Source organism: Papaver somniferum, chromosome 3, assembly GCF_003573695.1.
Source record: "Papaver somniferum cultivar HN1 chromosome 3, ASM357369v1, whole genome shotgun sequence".
In the NCBI taxonomy this organism is placed as follows: domain Eukaryota; kingdom Viridiplantae; phylum Streptophyta; class Magnoliopsida; order Ranunculales; family Papaveraceae; genus Papaver; species Papaver somniferum.
The window spans coordinates 161,706,947-161,720,401 of record NC_039360.1 but is presented as its reverse complement, the minus strand read 5'-3'; the positions used below and the strand labels follow the sequence as shown (position 1 = coordinate 161,720,401).

At 36.6% G+C, this 13,455-nt stretch overlaps 1 protein-coding gene across 1 annotated transcript; it reads left to right on the top strand.

Annotated features, from left to right (window-relative positions):
- Positions 1–4,660: 4,660 nt before the first annotated feature.
- On the top strand, positions 4,661–10,802 carry LOC113357859 (B3 domain-containing protein Os07g0679700-like). Its single transcript, XM_026601346.1, has 12 exons — positions 4,661–5,088; positions 5,730–5,811; positions 5,907–6,008; positions 6,149–6,810; positions 6,926–7,022; positions 7,152–7,326; positions 7,416–7,492; positions 7,587–8,009; positions 8,135–8,184; positions 8,683–8,796; positions 8,930–8,997; positions 9,512–10,802. The coding sequence occupies exons 1-12, from the start codon at positions 4,949–4,951 to the stop codon at positions 10,384–10,386; spliced, it is 2,865 nt and encodes a 954-aa protein (XP_026457131.1). The 5' UTR covers positions 4,661–4,948; the 3' UTR covers positions 10,387–10,802.
- Positions 10,803–13,455: the final 2,653 nt, after the last annotated feature.

Sequence of the window (13,455 nt, the reverse complement as noted above, 5' to 3'; positions counted from 1 at the left end):
TTCTTAAGAAGACTACGCTTAGAGTTATGTTTGATGTTATTGCCTTTGTCATATTTGGAAGAATTGTGTTCATCCACATGCGCCTAGTAGCCATGTCCCTTTTCAATTTCATGTCACAATCTTCGTTTATACTCTGACCACGAACACAGTAATTTCTCAATCACCTAATACACCATATCTCACAAACCTTAATTCCGAATCGGAAAATAAAATATGAGTTTTGAAGATAACATCTAGATCTACAAACTTCATTTGAATCACCTTTTCAAAAAACTCATGGTTACCCTTTTAAAACTAATTTAGTCAACAACAAATTTTTGTTCGTAAGAATTATTCAGGAACGTCTCTTTGTTTTGTAAAATATTAAAAAAAATACTTTTACAACTCCAAAAATTCCGAAATTTTACGTGGGTAACTATCCAGATGTCTACTATATTAGGTCAAAAAAGGGTTCACCGAAATTCCTTCTAGGTTAAGAGAGAACTTCGAAACTCTACAGCTGACCAAAAATTCATTTTTTGTTTTCCACTCCATAATTAACATTAATGATTATTACAAATTATAATGTCATAAAATTGATTTTTAAAATTTTTAAGAAAAATAATAACTTATTGTTTTCTTTTGTGAATGAAACTTTTTAGTCCCATGTCGGGGAGTTTCTCTTTTTAAGTTGTATTGTTCCATTATATAAACAAATTCTCTACTTTAGTAAAATCTATAGGAAAAATGATTCTCTATTTTTTAGAGAGACCCCCAAGGTAAAATATTTTATAGTGATTTATTTAACGTTCGCGATTTTCCTTAAGGGTTTTTTCGGAGTTTCCAAGCTCAAGTTGAGCATCTACTACATACGCTAGTAGTAGGTTTAGTAGGGTGTTTTATCATGGAGATATCCGTTCTGTAAGGGCTATAGCATCACTCTTCAGTGTAGCCGGACGCTAATGTCTTAAGGACAGCGTGTTGCACACGTGACTCACTCTGTTTTTCCAAAGTTTTGCCTTGTTTCCGTTACATAGATTTTGGGAGCTCGTCCGTTTTATCGAATCGATTACTTCCATTATAAAGGAGCTAATTATCAATAGCTTTTGCTTATTTGATTTTTTCCTTATTATTTATTATTGTAAGAATCATGGATCTTAATTGTGAAGTGAAAAACAAAAACAAAAAAAAAAACGAATATTTGGTCAGCTGTTGAGTTTCGAATTTATCTATTAACCTAGAAGGAATTTCGATGAACCCTTTTGAACTAATATAATAGACATCCTGATAGTTAGCCAAACAAAATTTCAGAATTTTTGGAGTTGTAAAAGTATCTTTTTGATATTTTACAAAACAAAGAAATATTCCTGAAAAATTCTGACGAGCAGAAATTTTTTGTTGACTAAATTAGTTTTTATGTGATAACCATGAGTTTTTTGAAATGGTGATTCAATCGAAGTTTGTATATCTAGATGTTATCTTCAAAACTCATATTTTATTTTCCAATTCAGAACTATGGTTTGTGAGATGTGGTGTTTTAGGTGATTGACAAATTATTGTCTCCCTAATCAGAGTATAAACGAAGATTGTTGACATGAAACTGGAAAGGTACATGGATAACAGGCGCATGTGGATGAACACAAGTCTTCAAAAGATGACAAAAAACATGACTCTAAGCGCAGTCTTCATAAGAAAGGTATGTTTGATAAACCAAAATATGACATCACTTTAATTAAGGGTGATTGTTATGTTTGTAAAATTCTTGGCCATACTGGAGGTGTATAAAACATAAAACCTTAATTAGTAGAAATTTAATGCTAATTTAGTTGAAACAAACTAGAATGAGTTCAGTGGCATGATGTCGGATGTTATTTTAATAACCAATGTGAGAGATTAATGGGTGTACTCTAGAGCCACCGAGCATGTTTTTTGAAACAGAGACATGTTCTCCTCTTATCAGAGGATATGGGATGTTGAGAAACTCTATATGAGTAACTCATCTGCAATAGAGGTTGAATAAAAAGGAAAGGTCGAGCAGAAGCTCATATCTGTAAATATGCTCACATTGAAAGAATTTTTCATGTTCCGGACATATGCAAGAATCTTGTATCTAGTTCTGTTGTAGATGGTAAAAGATTGAATATCTTAATTGAATCCGGAAAACTTGTTGTTACTAAGGAAGTGTTTTTAAGGAAAGGATTAAAGACATTGTTGTGCTTTCTTTTGTGTGATTGAATGTTTTGCATGATATACTTGGAACCGTACTTATAAGTCAATGCATAAACTTCCTAGCATAGGCTGCGTACCCAAATTTAGTTTAGATATTGAACATAAAATTTAAATCTTCGTAGAATCAATATATGATATAAAACATTTTAACAAAATTGTTCAGACTAATTCTAAGCCCTTAGAATTAATTTAATTGTACCTAGTTGGCATGAAATCAACCTAAACTAAGGTGGTAAAGGTGGTTTATAACTTTCATAGATGATTATACGAGGCACTATATTGTATACTTACTTGGGTAAGGATGATGCCTTTGAAGCCTTAAGAGTATAAACTTGAAAATGAAAGCGAAGTATATGTTACCACTAACAGGGTTAGGTCTGAACGTGATGGCAAATATGAAATTCATATAGGAGAACAATACTTGTTAAATGGCATTATTGATGAGATAGCACCTTCTTATTCACCATAGTCTAATGGTATAATTGAACGTAAGAACATAACCATTAAGGAGATGATTTATGCCATGTTGATTAAAGGATTAACCGCCAACTTGTGGGGGGAGGTCGTCCTCTAATTTTGTTATATCCTGAATAGAGTAACCTTTAAAGGATCAGATAAAACTCCATATGTTTATGGAAAAATGGACAACCTTCTTATGCATACGTCAAAGTGTAGGGGTGTTTGACTAAGATCATCATTCCTCTTCCTAAAATAACTAGATAGAAACCCAAAATGTTGATTGCGTCATTATATAGGGTATGCTGAGTATACTTCTACATGTATATTTTTTATTGTGTGTTATGATTTTTCAGAGTGTGATTTTTCTGACTTTGGTATGAACATTATTACGGAATCTAGGGATGCTGAGTTCGTTGAACATGTTTATTCTTAATCCTATACCTCATTAGAGATGTGATGTTAATCCCCTAGATTTATTTTCAGATAGTCAGAACTTATCTTAAAGGAAGATGAAGTTGAGGTTGAGCCTAAGAGAAATAAAAAAGTTAGTTTTGAGACTTCTTATGAAGCCGACTTCATAACATGCCTAGCGTAGTCGGAGCCCTAGATTTGTAAAGAATCCTTGATAGCTACTAAACCCCCATTCTAGTAAGAACTTTCATTTAGTGAAATGGACTCAATCCGTCGTAACTAGACTTGAGCATGGGATGTAAATGAGTTTTTAAAGAGGAAGTGTTAGGTAAATCGAACTGCGGAAAAATATTAGGCTAACATAATAAGATTTAAAATAATTTTTAGGATACTGCTAATGTAAGTATCAATAATTCTTTCAACATGTTTAGTAATGTGTCTGCACTTGACAAAGATATGGTATAACCATTGAAAATTTTGAGGATGATGGTAAAGGGATCCCTAATATAATTTCTGACAAGGAAGCTCATCTCAGGGCTTGTGAGATAAAGCTTACAAGCAATCTGAGAAAAATACCGAGAAAGAACTGTCAAGACTAAAATAAAATGAAAGTATCCCCAATAAGGGAAGTAACGACAATTTGGGTAAAGTCCAGAGATCTTCTGCTTGAAAGTGCTAGTAGGTTGTGTTAGTTTTTCCTGTTATGTTTTGCAGCAATTGTTATGCTTTACTCTTTCTGCTGCTGATTAGTCTGGAGCTGGCTTATGATTTGGTTTTCTTTTTTTGTTTTCGGCGTTGGCTATAGTCTTCCCACGAGACACACCTAAGCACTTTTTTTCTTGTATTCCTTTTTCTCTTTTCAGCATCATCAATAAAATCTTAACCTTTTCTATCCAAAAATAAAATAAATCTAGAGGGTATCATCGAAAAAATAAATAATCTTAACCTTTAGGCATTTAGGTCAAGGTGCAATGTCATCGAAACAGACTGCAACAGATTTAACCAATCTAACTTCTATGATAGACAATTTGGTCAAGGTGCAATGTTATCGGAACACAACTACAACAAATTTAGCCAATCTAATTTCTATTACAAACACGTCAGAAAATTTAAACCCGAAAAATTAAAAAACTCTAATGTCGATGTTCCTATTAACGTGTTGTCTGGTTATATTTGAGAGATTGAGTACCATTTTTTGTATTTTTTTATTTCATGTAAAAGAACAAAAAACACTAATGGTGGGGGGCAATTAATCCAAACCCTAGATCCGGAAATAGACGCACAAGATTCATTGATCCGTTCCCTAACTCAGCCCGTTACCAATCCAAATAATATCGTCAGGCTTTTTCTCTCCACGTCGTGCCACATCACGTCCCACCTCTAGCAAGGTCGACAAAAAGAAGGGGAAACTCATCGAGCAGACACAACGTAAGCACAAGTCAGCAGAGCAGACAGGCACTACAAGGGCAGTTGGTTCTGTAGTCATATGTTTGGATGGAAATGGGAGTTGTTGGTCCGTCCGAACACAAGCAAAGCAGCCACTCATCCAAGCACACGACCGTTTTCCTTCCCAAACGTGGGATAAACTTTTTCTCTCTCTCTTCCCTTCTCTGTAATAAAAAAATGGTGGGCGTAGTGTACACATCAGAGTATGGTTGCTGAAAACGACGGCATCAATTCTCTCATTCATTCATTCGTTCATTCATTAATCAATCCCCAACAATTTCTGTGCTGCATGAGGAGGAGCAGCAGGAGGAAGACGATGCCGGCGGTGAGTTGTGCTGATGGTGGTGTTGACTGGAGAGCGCTTCAAAAATGGATGTTTTTTCAGCTTAATCTGTGAAAGAAATTGCAGATTTGAAAAGAAGAAATGGAGTCAATGAAAGTCTGTGCGAATGTTTTGTGTACGAGTAGCCGCAATAGAAATGATACATCTACATCTACGATCGAGTGGAGAAAAGGATGGGATTTGCGATCTGGTGGCTCCGCCGTTCTCTGCCATAATTGCGGGTAATAATCCAATCCCTCTTTTTGATTTCGATTTGGTTGAATATAATTGGACCCTTTTTTTTAAAATTTATGAATTAAACCCACATTTCCTATTTTTAGATTTCACTAAAAATACCATATTTGGTGATTGGTTGATTTAGGGTCAAATTTGACATTTTTAATTCACTCATATAGATCCTGTCTGTAGGTTCTGTAGGGATGGGGGCTCAATGCCCCCCTATGGATATGTCTTTTGAATCACTATTTTGTGTCTTTAATTATCCGAATTGTAATAGGACTGTCCTTGAGCAATTCCTCAGCTGCCATTTCCATTTTTTAAAGGTTTTTGAGATGCTAAATGATGAAGATTCCGCATAAATTGCTCCAGTGTTGGTGATTTTTTGATTGTGTAGTGCAATGCTTGCTTGCAGCTCCCAGTTGTTCCATGGGCACTGACCTGTTTGGTTGGATTGAGAATTCGAGGAGTCTGTCGTAGAATTAGAGTTTTTGTGGTCAGATATGAGGCTAGGATGATAATTTTAAACACTGTGCTGTAACAGTGGTTTTATTGATAGGGGAAGTTTGAGGAGTGAAATGCAAGATTGTAATTGAGGATTGAATTGACGCTTTTCATGTTGGTTGTCTTCCTGATCTATTTTCAGGTTTGCGTATGAACAATCAGTTTACTGTGAGGCATTCCACACTAAAGAATCTGGTTGGAGGGAGTGCATTTCATGTGGTAAGGTGAGTTCGCAGTCTCATAAGCTGTTGTTATTTATTTTTTTTTGTTCTTTCTCAACTTTTATGTGATGCACCTAAGTGAACGTTAAACGTTGCAGCGTCTTCATTGTGGATGTATTGTGTCGAAATCTTTGTTTGAATTGCTTGATGATGGGGGTGTAGAGTGTATTAGCTGCACAAAGAATTTGAAATATTCTTCTGTAAGTTGAGTTTCACCCCAAAAATTACATTGCGCATGTTGAAACACAGAGAATGTTGTTGTTACATCACTTTTCTAATGACTGTGCTTATTTATTGATCTCGCTCTCATACCTCGGTTTTTTCTTGGTGACTTATGCAGATGCAAAGTCATGAAAATCAGAATGGGTTTGCTACGGCACTGGCACTGATAAACAATGCTGGAGAAATCAGATCTGCCTCCATTGAAGATAGAGTGGACGGTCCTAGCATTAATATGGGAAAACTACTGCAAATGGGAAAGAGTATTGAGGTTGATGGCCAAATCAGCCTGCTTGAATCATTGAGGAATGCCTCAAATGGGCAAATTAAAAGAGGGCAAGTCCCTTTAGGGGAAGGCTGGTCCACAGTATTTTCAAACTTAAATCAAGTGCCCGTTGGTTCATGTGAAATTATCAAACAAGTCAACGGTAAAGAAATGTTGGGTGTCAAGAACCTAGACGAGTCATTATCTCAGACTTGCTTGAGTATTAATGTCGGTGCTTCTTTAGGAAACACAAATCTAGCACTTACCCTTTCTGGTTCGGCTGTCGAAGGAAGGGATCTTAGCACATTCCCATCTTCTTATCCGCATGGACAAAGATCCCGTAATCTCCTTCCCAGGCCCCCGAGGGTGGGACTAGCCATAGGTTCAGAGGGTACAAAGGATGGGGTTCCACAAGTACGTGTTGCAAGACCACCTGTTGAAGGACGGGGAAGAAACCAATTGCTTCCACGTTATTGGCCAAGAATTACTGAAGAAGAACTGCAGCAGATATCTGGAGAGTATCCTTAATTGTGTTAATTACCATTTAATATGATCTCATGTCAGTTTAATTTATGAGCTCTTCGTATTACCCATTTATTGAACAGTTTGGTTCCCTTGACTGATATGTTTAAGTTCGAATTCCACAATTGTGCCTTTGTTTGAGAAAATTCTAAGTGCTAGTGATGCGGGTCGAATTGGTCGCTTAGTTCTCCCAAAAGCATGTGCAGAGGTGAGCAGTACCCAAACTTCCTTTTTTGGAGCTTTCTATCCTTGATCTCCATATCGTATTTTATCTATTTAGAGAAACCTTTCATAGTTTTTTTTTGGTTATAAATCTGTCAAACTCAACTATATCCAGGCGTATTTTCCTCCTATTTCTCAACCAGAAGGAGTTCCTATAAGGATTCAAGATGCAAAGGGAAAAGATTGGCTGTTTCAGTTCAGATTCTGGCCTAACAATAACAGCAGGATGTACGTCTTAGAGGGGGTGACACCTTGCATACAGTCCATGCAATTACAAGCCGGTGATACTGGTATCTTACTTACTCATTTTCTTATCATTGATATTTGAAAAATATATAAGTGTTACTGTTTCTTCTAATGCAAACCTTCTATGCCGCAGTAACATTTAGCCGCATAGATCCTGAAGGAAAACTTGTTATGGGGTTCCGTAAGGCATCAAACTCTGTGAATCTGCAGGTAATCCACACACTAATGTGAGTTTTTTTATTTCTTTTTTTTTTTTTGGTTTGCACTAACATGGGTAATTGACATCTAATTATGGACTAAACAGGATAGTCAAATTTCTGCAATTGCTAATGGTGCCCTTGGCAATGCCTCTTTCTTTCCGGATGTTATCGAGAACCTACCAATAGCAAGTGGTTACGCTGGCCTCCTCCAGTCACTGAAAGGGAGCACAGATCCCCACTTAAATGCTATGTCCGAACATATTCGTATAGGTGGTGATTTTAGCTGGCATGAAACTGAGAAGCAGGGGAAAAGATCAAATGAGGGAATGCAGCTTCAGCATCTGCTGCTTCCAGAGAAAAAAAGGAGTCGTAATATTGGGTCTAAGAGCAAGAGGCTGCTTATAGATAGTGAATCTGCACTGGAACTAAAGCTTACATGGGAAGATGCACAGGATTTGCTCCGTCCACCCCCAAGCATTAAGCCTAGTATTGTCATTATCGAGGATCACGAGTTTGAAGAGTATGAAGTAAGACATTTTCGAAGTTTTTTGTCAAAGTGTTTGTGTCTTTGTTTATTCACACTCCAATATGCTAAGATAAAATAATCTGCAATGTCACTTCTAAATTATTATTCTTTGTATTTGTAATGCAGGAGCCCCCAGTTTTTGGAAAGAGGACTATTTTCACATCTGGGCCAGCTGGGTAAGAATTTCTATTAATGAGCAATAGTGTTTGAAATAATATTAAATGCATATTAAGTAGTTTAGTAGGCTCTTATGCACGTTAAGATGAGAATTTGGTCTTGGTCAATTTTCTTAGCATGGCGAGAAACCCTTCATTCAAAATAATAACCGCATCGTAAAAAGCAATAATGTCAGTAATCATATTTTATTTCTGGCGCATCAGGATTTTTTGGACAAAATGCCGCTTAAACGGTACCATATCTGTATGAATAGGCCGTTGGCCAAGGTCATTTGACTTGGTAGTTTTTTACCTTTAAGATTTTATCGGTGACACCCTTGTGTATGTGCAACATTGTACCCCAGACGGATATATAGCGACAGTTTCTGCTACTCTTGATTTTAGTCATCCTCTCTGCTTGTGGATGCCTGAGAATTTCTCATGGAACGTCATTTTATTTTTAAGGATTGATGTGTATTTATACTCCTAAGGATGCATGACATGAAATTTTTATTACAGGGTACAGGCTCAATGGGCTCAGTGTGACAATTGCAGTAAATGGCGAAGGTTGCCTATAGATGTTCTTGTCCCTCCGAAGTGGACATGTGTAGATAATGTTTGGGATAGTAAAAGGTCAGTGACAGTATACTGCCCTGTTCTATACAAAGTTCATCGCTGTGTTTAGTAGCCCAGTAATGAAAATCTATTGCTATCTGAGTATAATGTGACATCAAACAAGCTTTTAATTAGAATTCCATCCTCGCAGGTGTACATGTTCTGGACCTGATGAGTTAACTCCCAAGTTATTGGAACATCTTCTCAGACTTGACATGGGTATGGTGCATCTTTGTTCTTTTTGTAAAAAGTTGTAATTTATACGTTTCTATTGAATGAGGTTTAGAAATCTTTTTCTTTATTTGTCATTCAGTGTTGCTTTTAGTGCAGAATCCATAATGTAGGTATAAGACTAGGGATTGACTGTAGTTGGATAAATGCATCTTACTAACTACTGGAAGTACCGTTTAAAATGAAACTACTTGCCTTTAGGAATAAGTATAACTTACTTACAGCGATCATTAGGATAAGGCTTCATGTACAAGGACACTTTTATGTCTGCTTTGCTGGAGAAAACCACTAGTATCTAAGTGCTGAAAACTCGTTTAATCAGTTGTCTTGAATACATCTGGGTTCTGGGATTTGTATTAAGGCATTTACCTACTCCGGTGGGTGAATCTTTGTATTTGTTACAAGTTTCTTCTTATCACGTATTATCTTTTGGTTGTATGGTAACTTTGGTAACGAATCTCAGTGATCCTTATGTTACTTTTCCTCACTGAATGTCCTACAGAATTTAAGATGCAGAGTATGTCAACAAGTGATAAGGAGCGACAAGAACACGAGTCTTCTGGCTTAGACACCTTAGCTACTGCCGCGTTTCTTGGAAATAAGAATGGTGATGATAGTGCAGTTGCACCATCTGTCGCGACCACCACTAGACACCCAAGGCATCGTCCTGGTTGCACATGCATTGTTTGCATCCAGCCACCAAGCGGGAAGGGGCCCAAGCACAAACCTACGTGCACATGCAACGTTTGTATGACCGTGAAGCGCCGGTTTAAAACTCTCATGTTGCGGAAAAAGAAACGGCAGTCAGAGAAGGAAGCCGAAATTGCACAGAGGAATAAGTGCAATGTGGAAAGTTCTAGGGATGAAATAGAAGTGGAAAGTGCATCGAGAGGCATTGTTTTTCCTGTTGATGTTTCAGAGAATCGTGAAGCCTGCCAAGCAATTGAATCGGAGTCAGCAAACGAGAGTAGAACCCACATTGAGAAAGACTTGACTGTGAGTGTAAAGAGTGGTCACCTTGACTTGAACTCTGATCCTGATCACCGCTCAGAAGAGTTGCAAGCTGTAGCTGCTGCAGCAGCAGGCATGTCTGAACGTGTGAGTATGGTCAGTCTGCTCCAGGAGGCAAGTCTTCCACTGGAGACCTATCTGAAGCAAAATGAGCTTAGGAGCTTGGTGCATGAGCAGCAGCAGCTTCAAATCAGCAGCCCAAACTCTAATGATGTATTGCCACAGGCAGCTAATGACGGTGAGAGTGATGAACAACCGGCACATGATGATCAGGACGCCTGCATTGCTTCTGAGGTTCCTGAGCGAGAGAAAGGCGCTGATAAAGGGGATGACATGCTTGATCCAGCAAAAAATGATTCATCGTGAGTCTTGGAAGTTTCTTTTTTTAGCCTGTAAATATATTCAATTAATCTGGGTGTCGCCTCGTATACACAATTTTTTCGTTGGAGTCGTCCTCATCCACTAAGCCAGGATCTGACTAACGTAACCCATAATTCAGCCTCCTTATTAGCTATTGTGAGAAAAGTTAATCAGCTCCTGTCTTGGGAAGATCTCTATCTACACCCACCCTTTTTTTCTCTTCTTTATTGTTCGGGAAGTGTTGTTTTATATGAGTTACAGTAGGAGTTAAGGGGTCTGTTTTTCCTTTTGATTAGTGTTTTTGTTTGTAAAGTATGTATATTTGGCATGGTGAGTTTAGTCTGAACTCATCATTTACAAAACCAGTGTGGAAGAGGAGATTTAATAATAAATCTATAAGGCTGTAACCATGTATCTGGCAATTCATTGGAGAGACTTTCTTGTACCCATGTATCTTGCATCGAGGGGAGATGTTGGAGAGACCTTCTTGTTGAAGTGTAAGATCCAGGACAGTGGTGAAGGGGTGATTATTACAGTGGTCATAATCATAATATTCGAGAAGTAAACATATTGCAGCTAGTTCAGATTGATGTAAACCAGAATTTTTGATTCGGTCGGGAGAAATTGCAGCTCATCATTTGATACTTCCTCCAAGCGTGTTATGAAGTGTTATCTATGAGAATTCGCTCATTTACTTTGGGATTTCTTGGACCTCTACTTGTTGGTGCACACACAGATATTGGAAGGGAGATTGCAGTTTGATTTGGTCGCGTTTCTTTGGCTTCCCTTTCTGTTTCCTTCCTCTTGTTTGAATAGGGTAAGGAATTGAACTGTAATATTGTATAGACTATTTCAAGGCAGTAATAGTGAATGATCTTCATGCATATTTCAACCTTAGCAACTTTTTCTCCGCATCTTGGGCTCTCATCTGGTTTCTCACCGCGCTTACAAGACGAAGATACAAATCTTGAAAACCTGAACGTCAGCAAGACCCACAGCAACAACCACAAAATTATAAACAACACTCAGCAACAACTTTTAGATCCCATAGAAGCTTAAACGATGTGTTTTTTGGGCTGGTGAACTCGACTCCTTTACTCTCTTAAAGTCTCAGATACATTGCACTTTTAATTTCATTAGCGTAAACTAGGTTGAGTCTGTATTCTGTAATACCTGTTGCATTATTTCTTCAGTCTCTAGTATGTTTTTAGTAACTTTATTAGTAGTAGTTGTATACTCGGTCTTCTTTGGAAAACACCACTTTATGGGTCAAAATGGAAAAGAAGAAGACAGCCAGTTGGCGGTCGGGCAGTACACCTCAGCTTATGGACGCAACTACTACTAATAAAGAAGAAAATTTGTACTTCTAATGTACTCCTTTCCAAAGAAGACCCGATAGAGTCCATAAGAGTAGACCCGATAGTAGTAACTTGATGCATCTCTTATCCGAAGACTGTTGATCATGCTCGGCTCCTATGTTTCGCTACTATAGATTCATGGAACACTATTCCAATTGTGACAGATGAATCTTTGGGTATTAGTATCATATACCCTCGTGTAATATCTCTTTAATTAGTTTAATAAAATTCATGTTTCAAGATTTTTTTTTTCTTTGCTAGTGTATTTAAAGGGTCTGTTTATCCGTGCATTTTCTTTCTTCTTTCAACTTGGTGTGCAGGGGCTTTTATCCGCCTCGTCGCAATGCATTTCTGATCTGACGTGTGTGGGGCTATGCCACTCCTTGCAGCGATGCATTTTTGATTTGGTGTGCGCGGGCTTCACCTGATCCCGTGGCAATGCATTTTTGATTTGGTGCGCGCAGAATTTTACCCTGTCCCGTGACAATGTATTTTTGATTTGGTATGACGGGATAAATACATTAAATAAGTGGAGAATATATGTAGATTTTATTTATTTTTTTCTTTTTATTTCTGCAAAAAATATGTGTGAAATATGTTGATTTTTTCCCTTTTATATATGAATTTGGAAAAAAGAGTTCATGGTAGATACTCGATTTCCAAATTGAATTTGGACTTCCATAAAATTCAAACACGCTAAATTAGGTTTTACTTTTGTAATTTCTAGACCAATCATACGTTGTCAAGTGTCCCGACCTAAATATTGTCATGTCATGAATTCCAAATCAATATTTTTTCTTATGTTTTTGCTATTCTTTTTACACCTATCACACATTGTCAAGTGTCTCCAAAACGCTCGTTTCACAAAATTCAAAAAAGGCATATTTCGGCTGGAAATGAGGATTTCCTCACTGTTCAACGCGAGGGCTTTATTCGTCTGGGCCTTTAAGTCTTTAAATTTATTTAAATTAGTTTAATTTTTGGTACACTATGTCATTATTTTTTATAGTGGTTAAATTATCCTCTGTTAAATTGGGTTATTTAAGTAATTTAACAGCTAAATGTAAAAAGAATAATATCACAAAATAACTTTTGAACTTATTAAGAACTACAAAAAAATAATTAAAGATGAAGTTTAATATTTTATGCTACATCTCCAAAAAAGAATTATAATGTCACTTTTCCATTTTAGCCTAAACATAGGTCAAATTAAAAAGGCAAAAAGTAACTTTATTAGGTACAGAGGGAGTAAATGTTAACAAAAAAATAAAAACTTTGTATTTCTATTTTTAGGCCGACCGATCGAATGGTCCGAAGGGAAAGAGACCCTTTTATGACCACTTTTTTGTTAAATGATATGCAACAAATGTGGAATTTGAAAAAAGATTTGAAATTTCGTTAGTTTTTCACTTGACAAAATTATCCTTTCCTTTTAGTTCAACTACTATAATTCTTTATATATCTTATATTTTTTAGATTTTATATAAGATATTAAAAAATCTGTTCTTTGGAATTTTGTAATTATCACGTTGAAAAGATTTTAAAAAGATCCACACAATGAATAAAATAACAATATAAAATTTCAAGCTTTTACAAATAATTCGCAAGTGTTTATCTTTTAAGCACAATTTTTTTAAAATTGAAAGCATAGCCATTAAACAAATCGTCATAAATGATGCATAACATATCATCCATCTATACTTTGGTTAAGCATCAA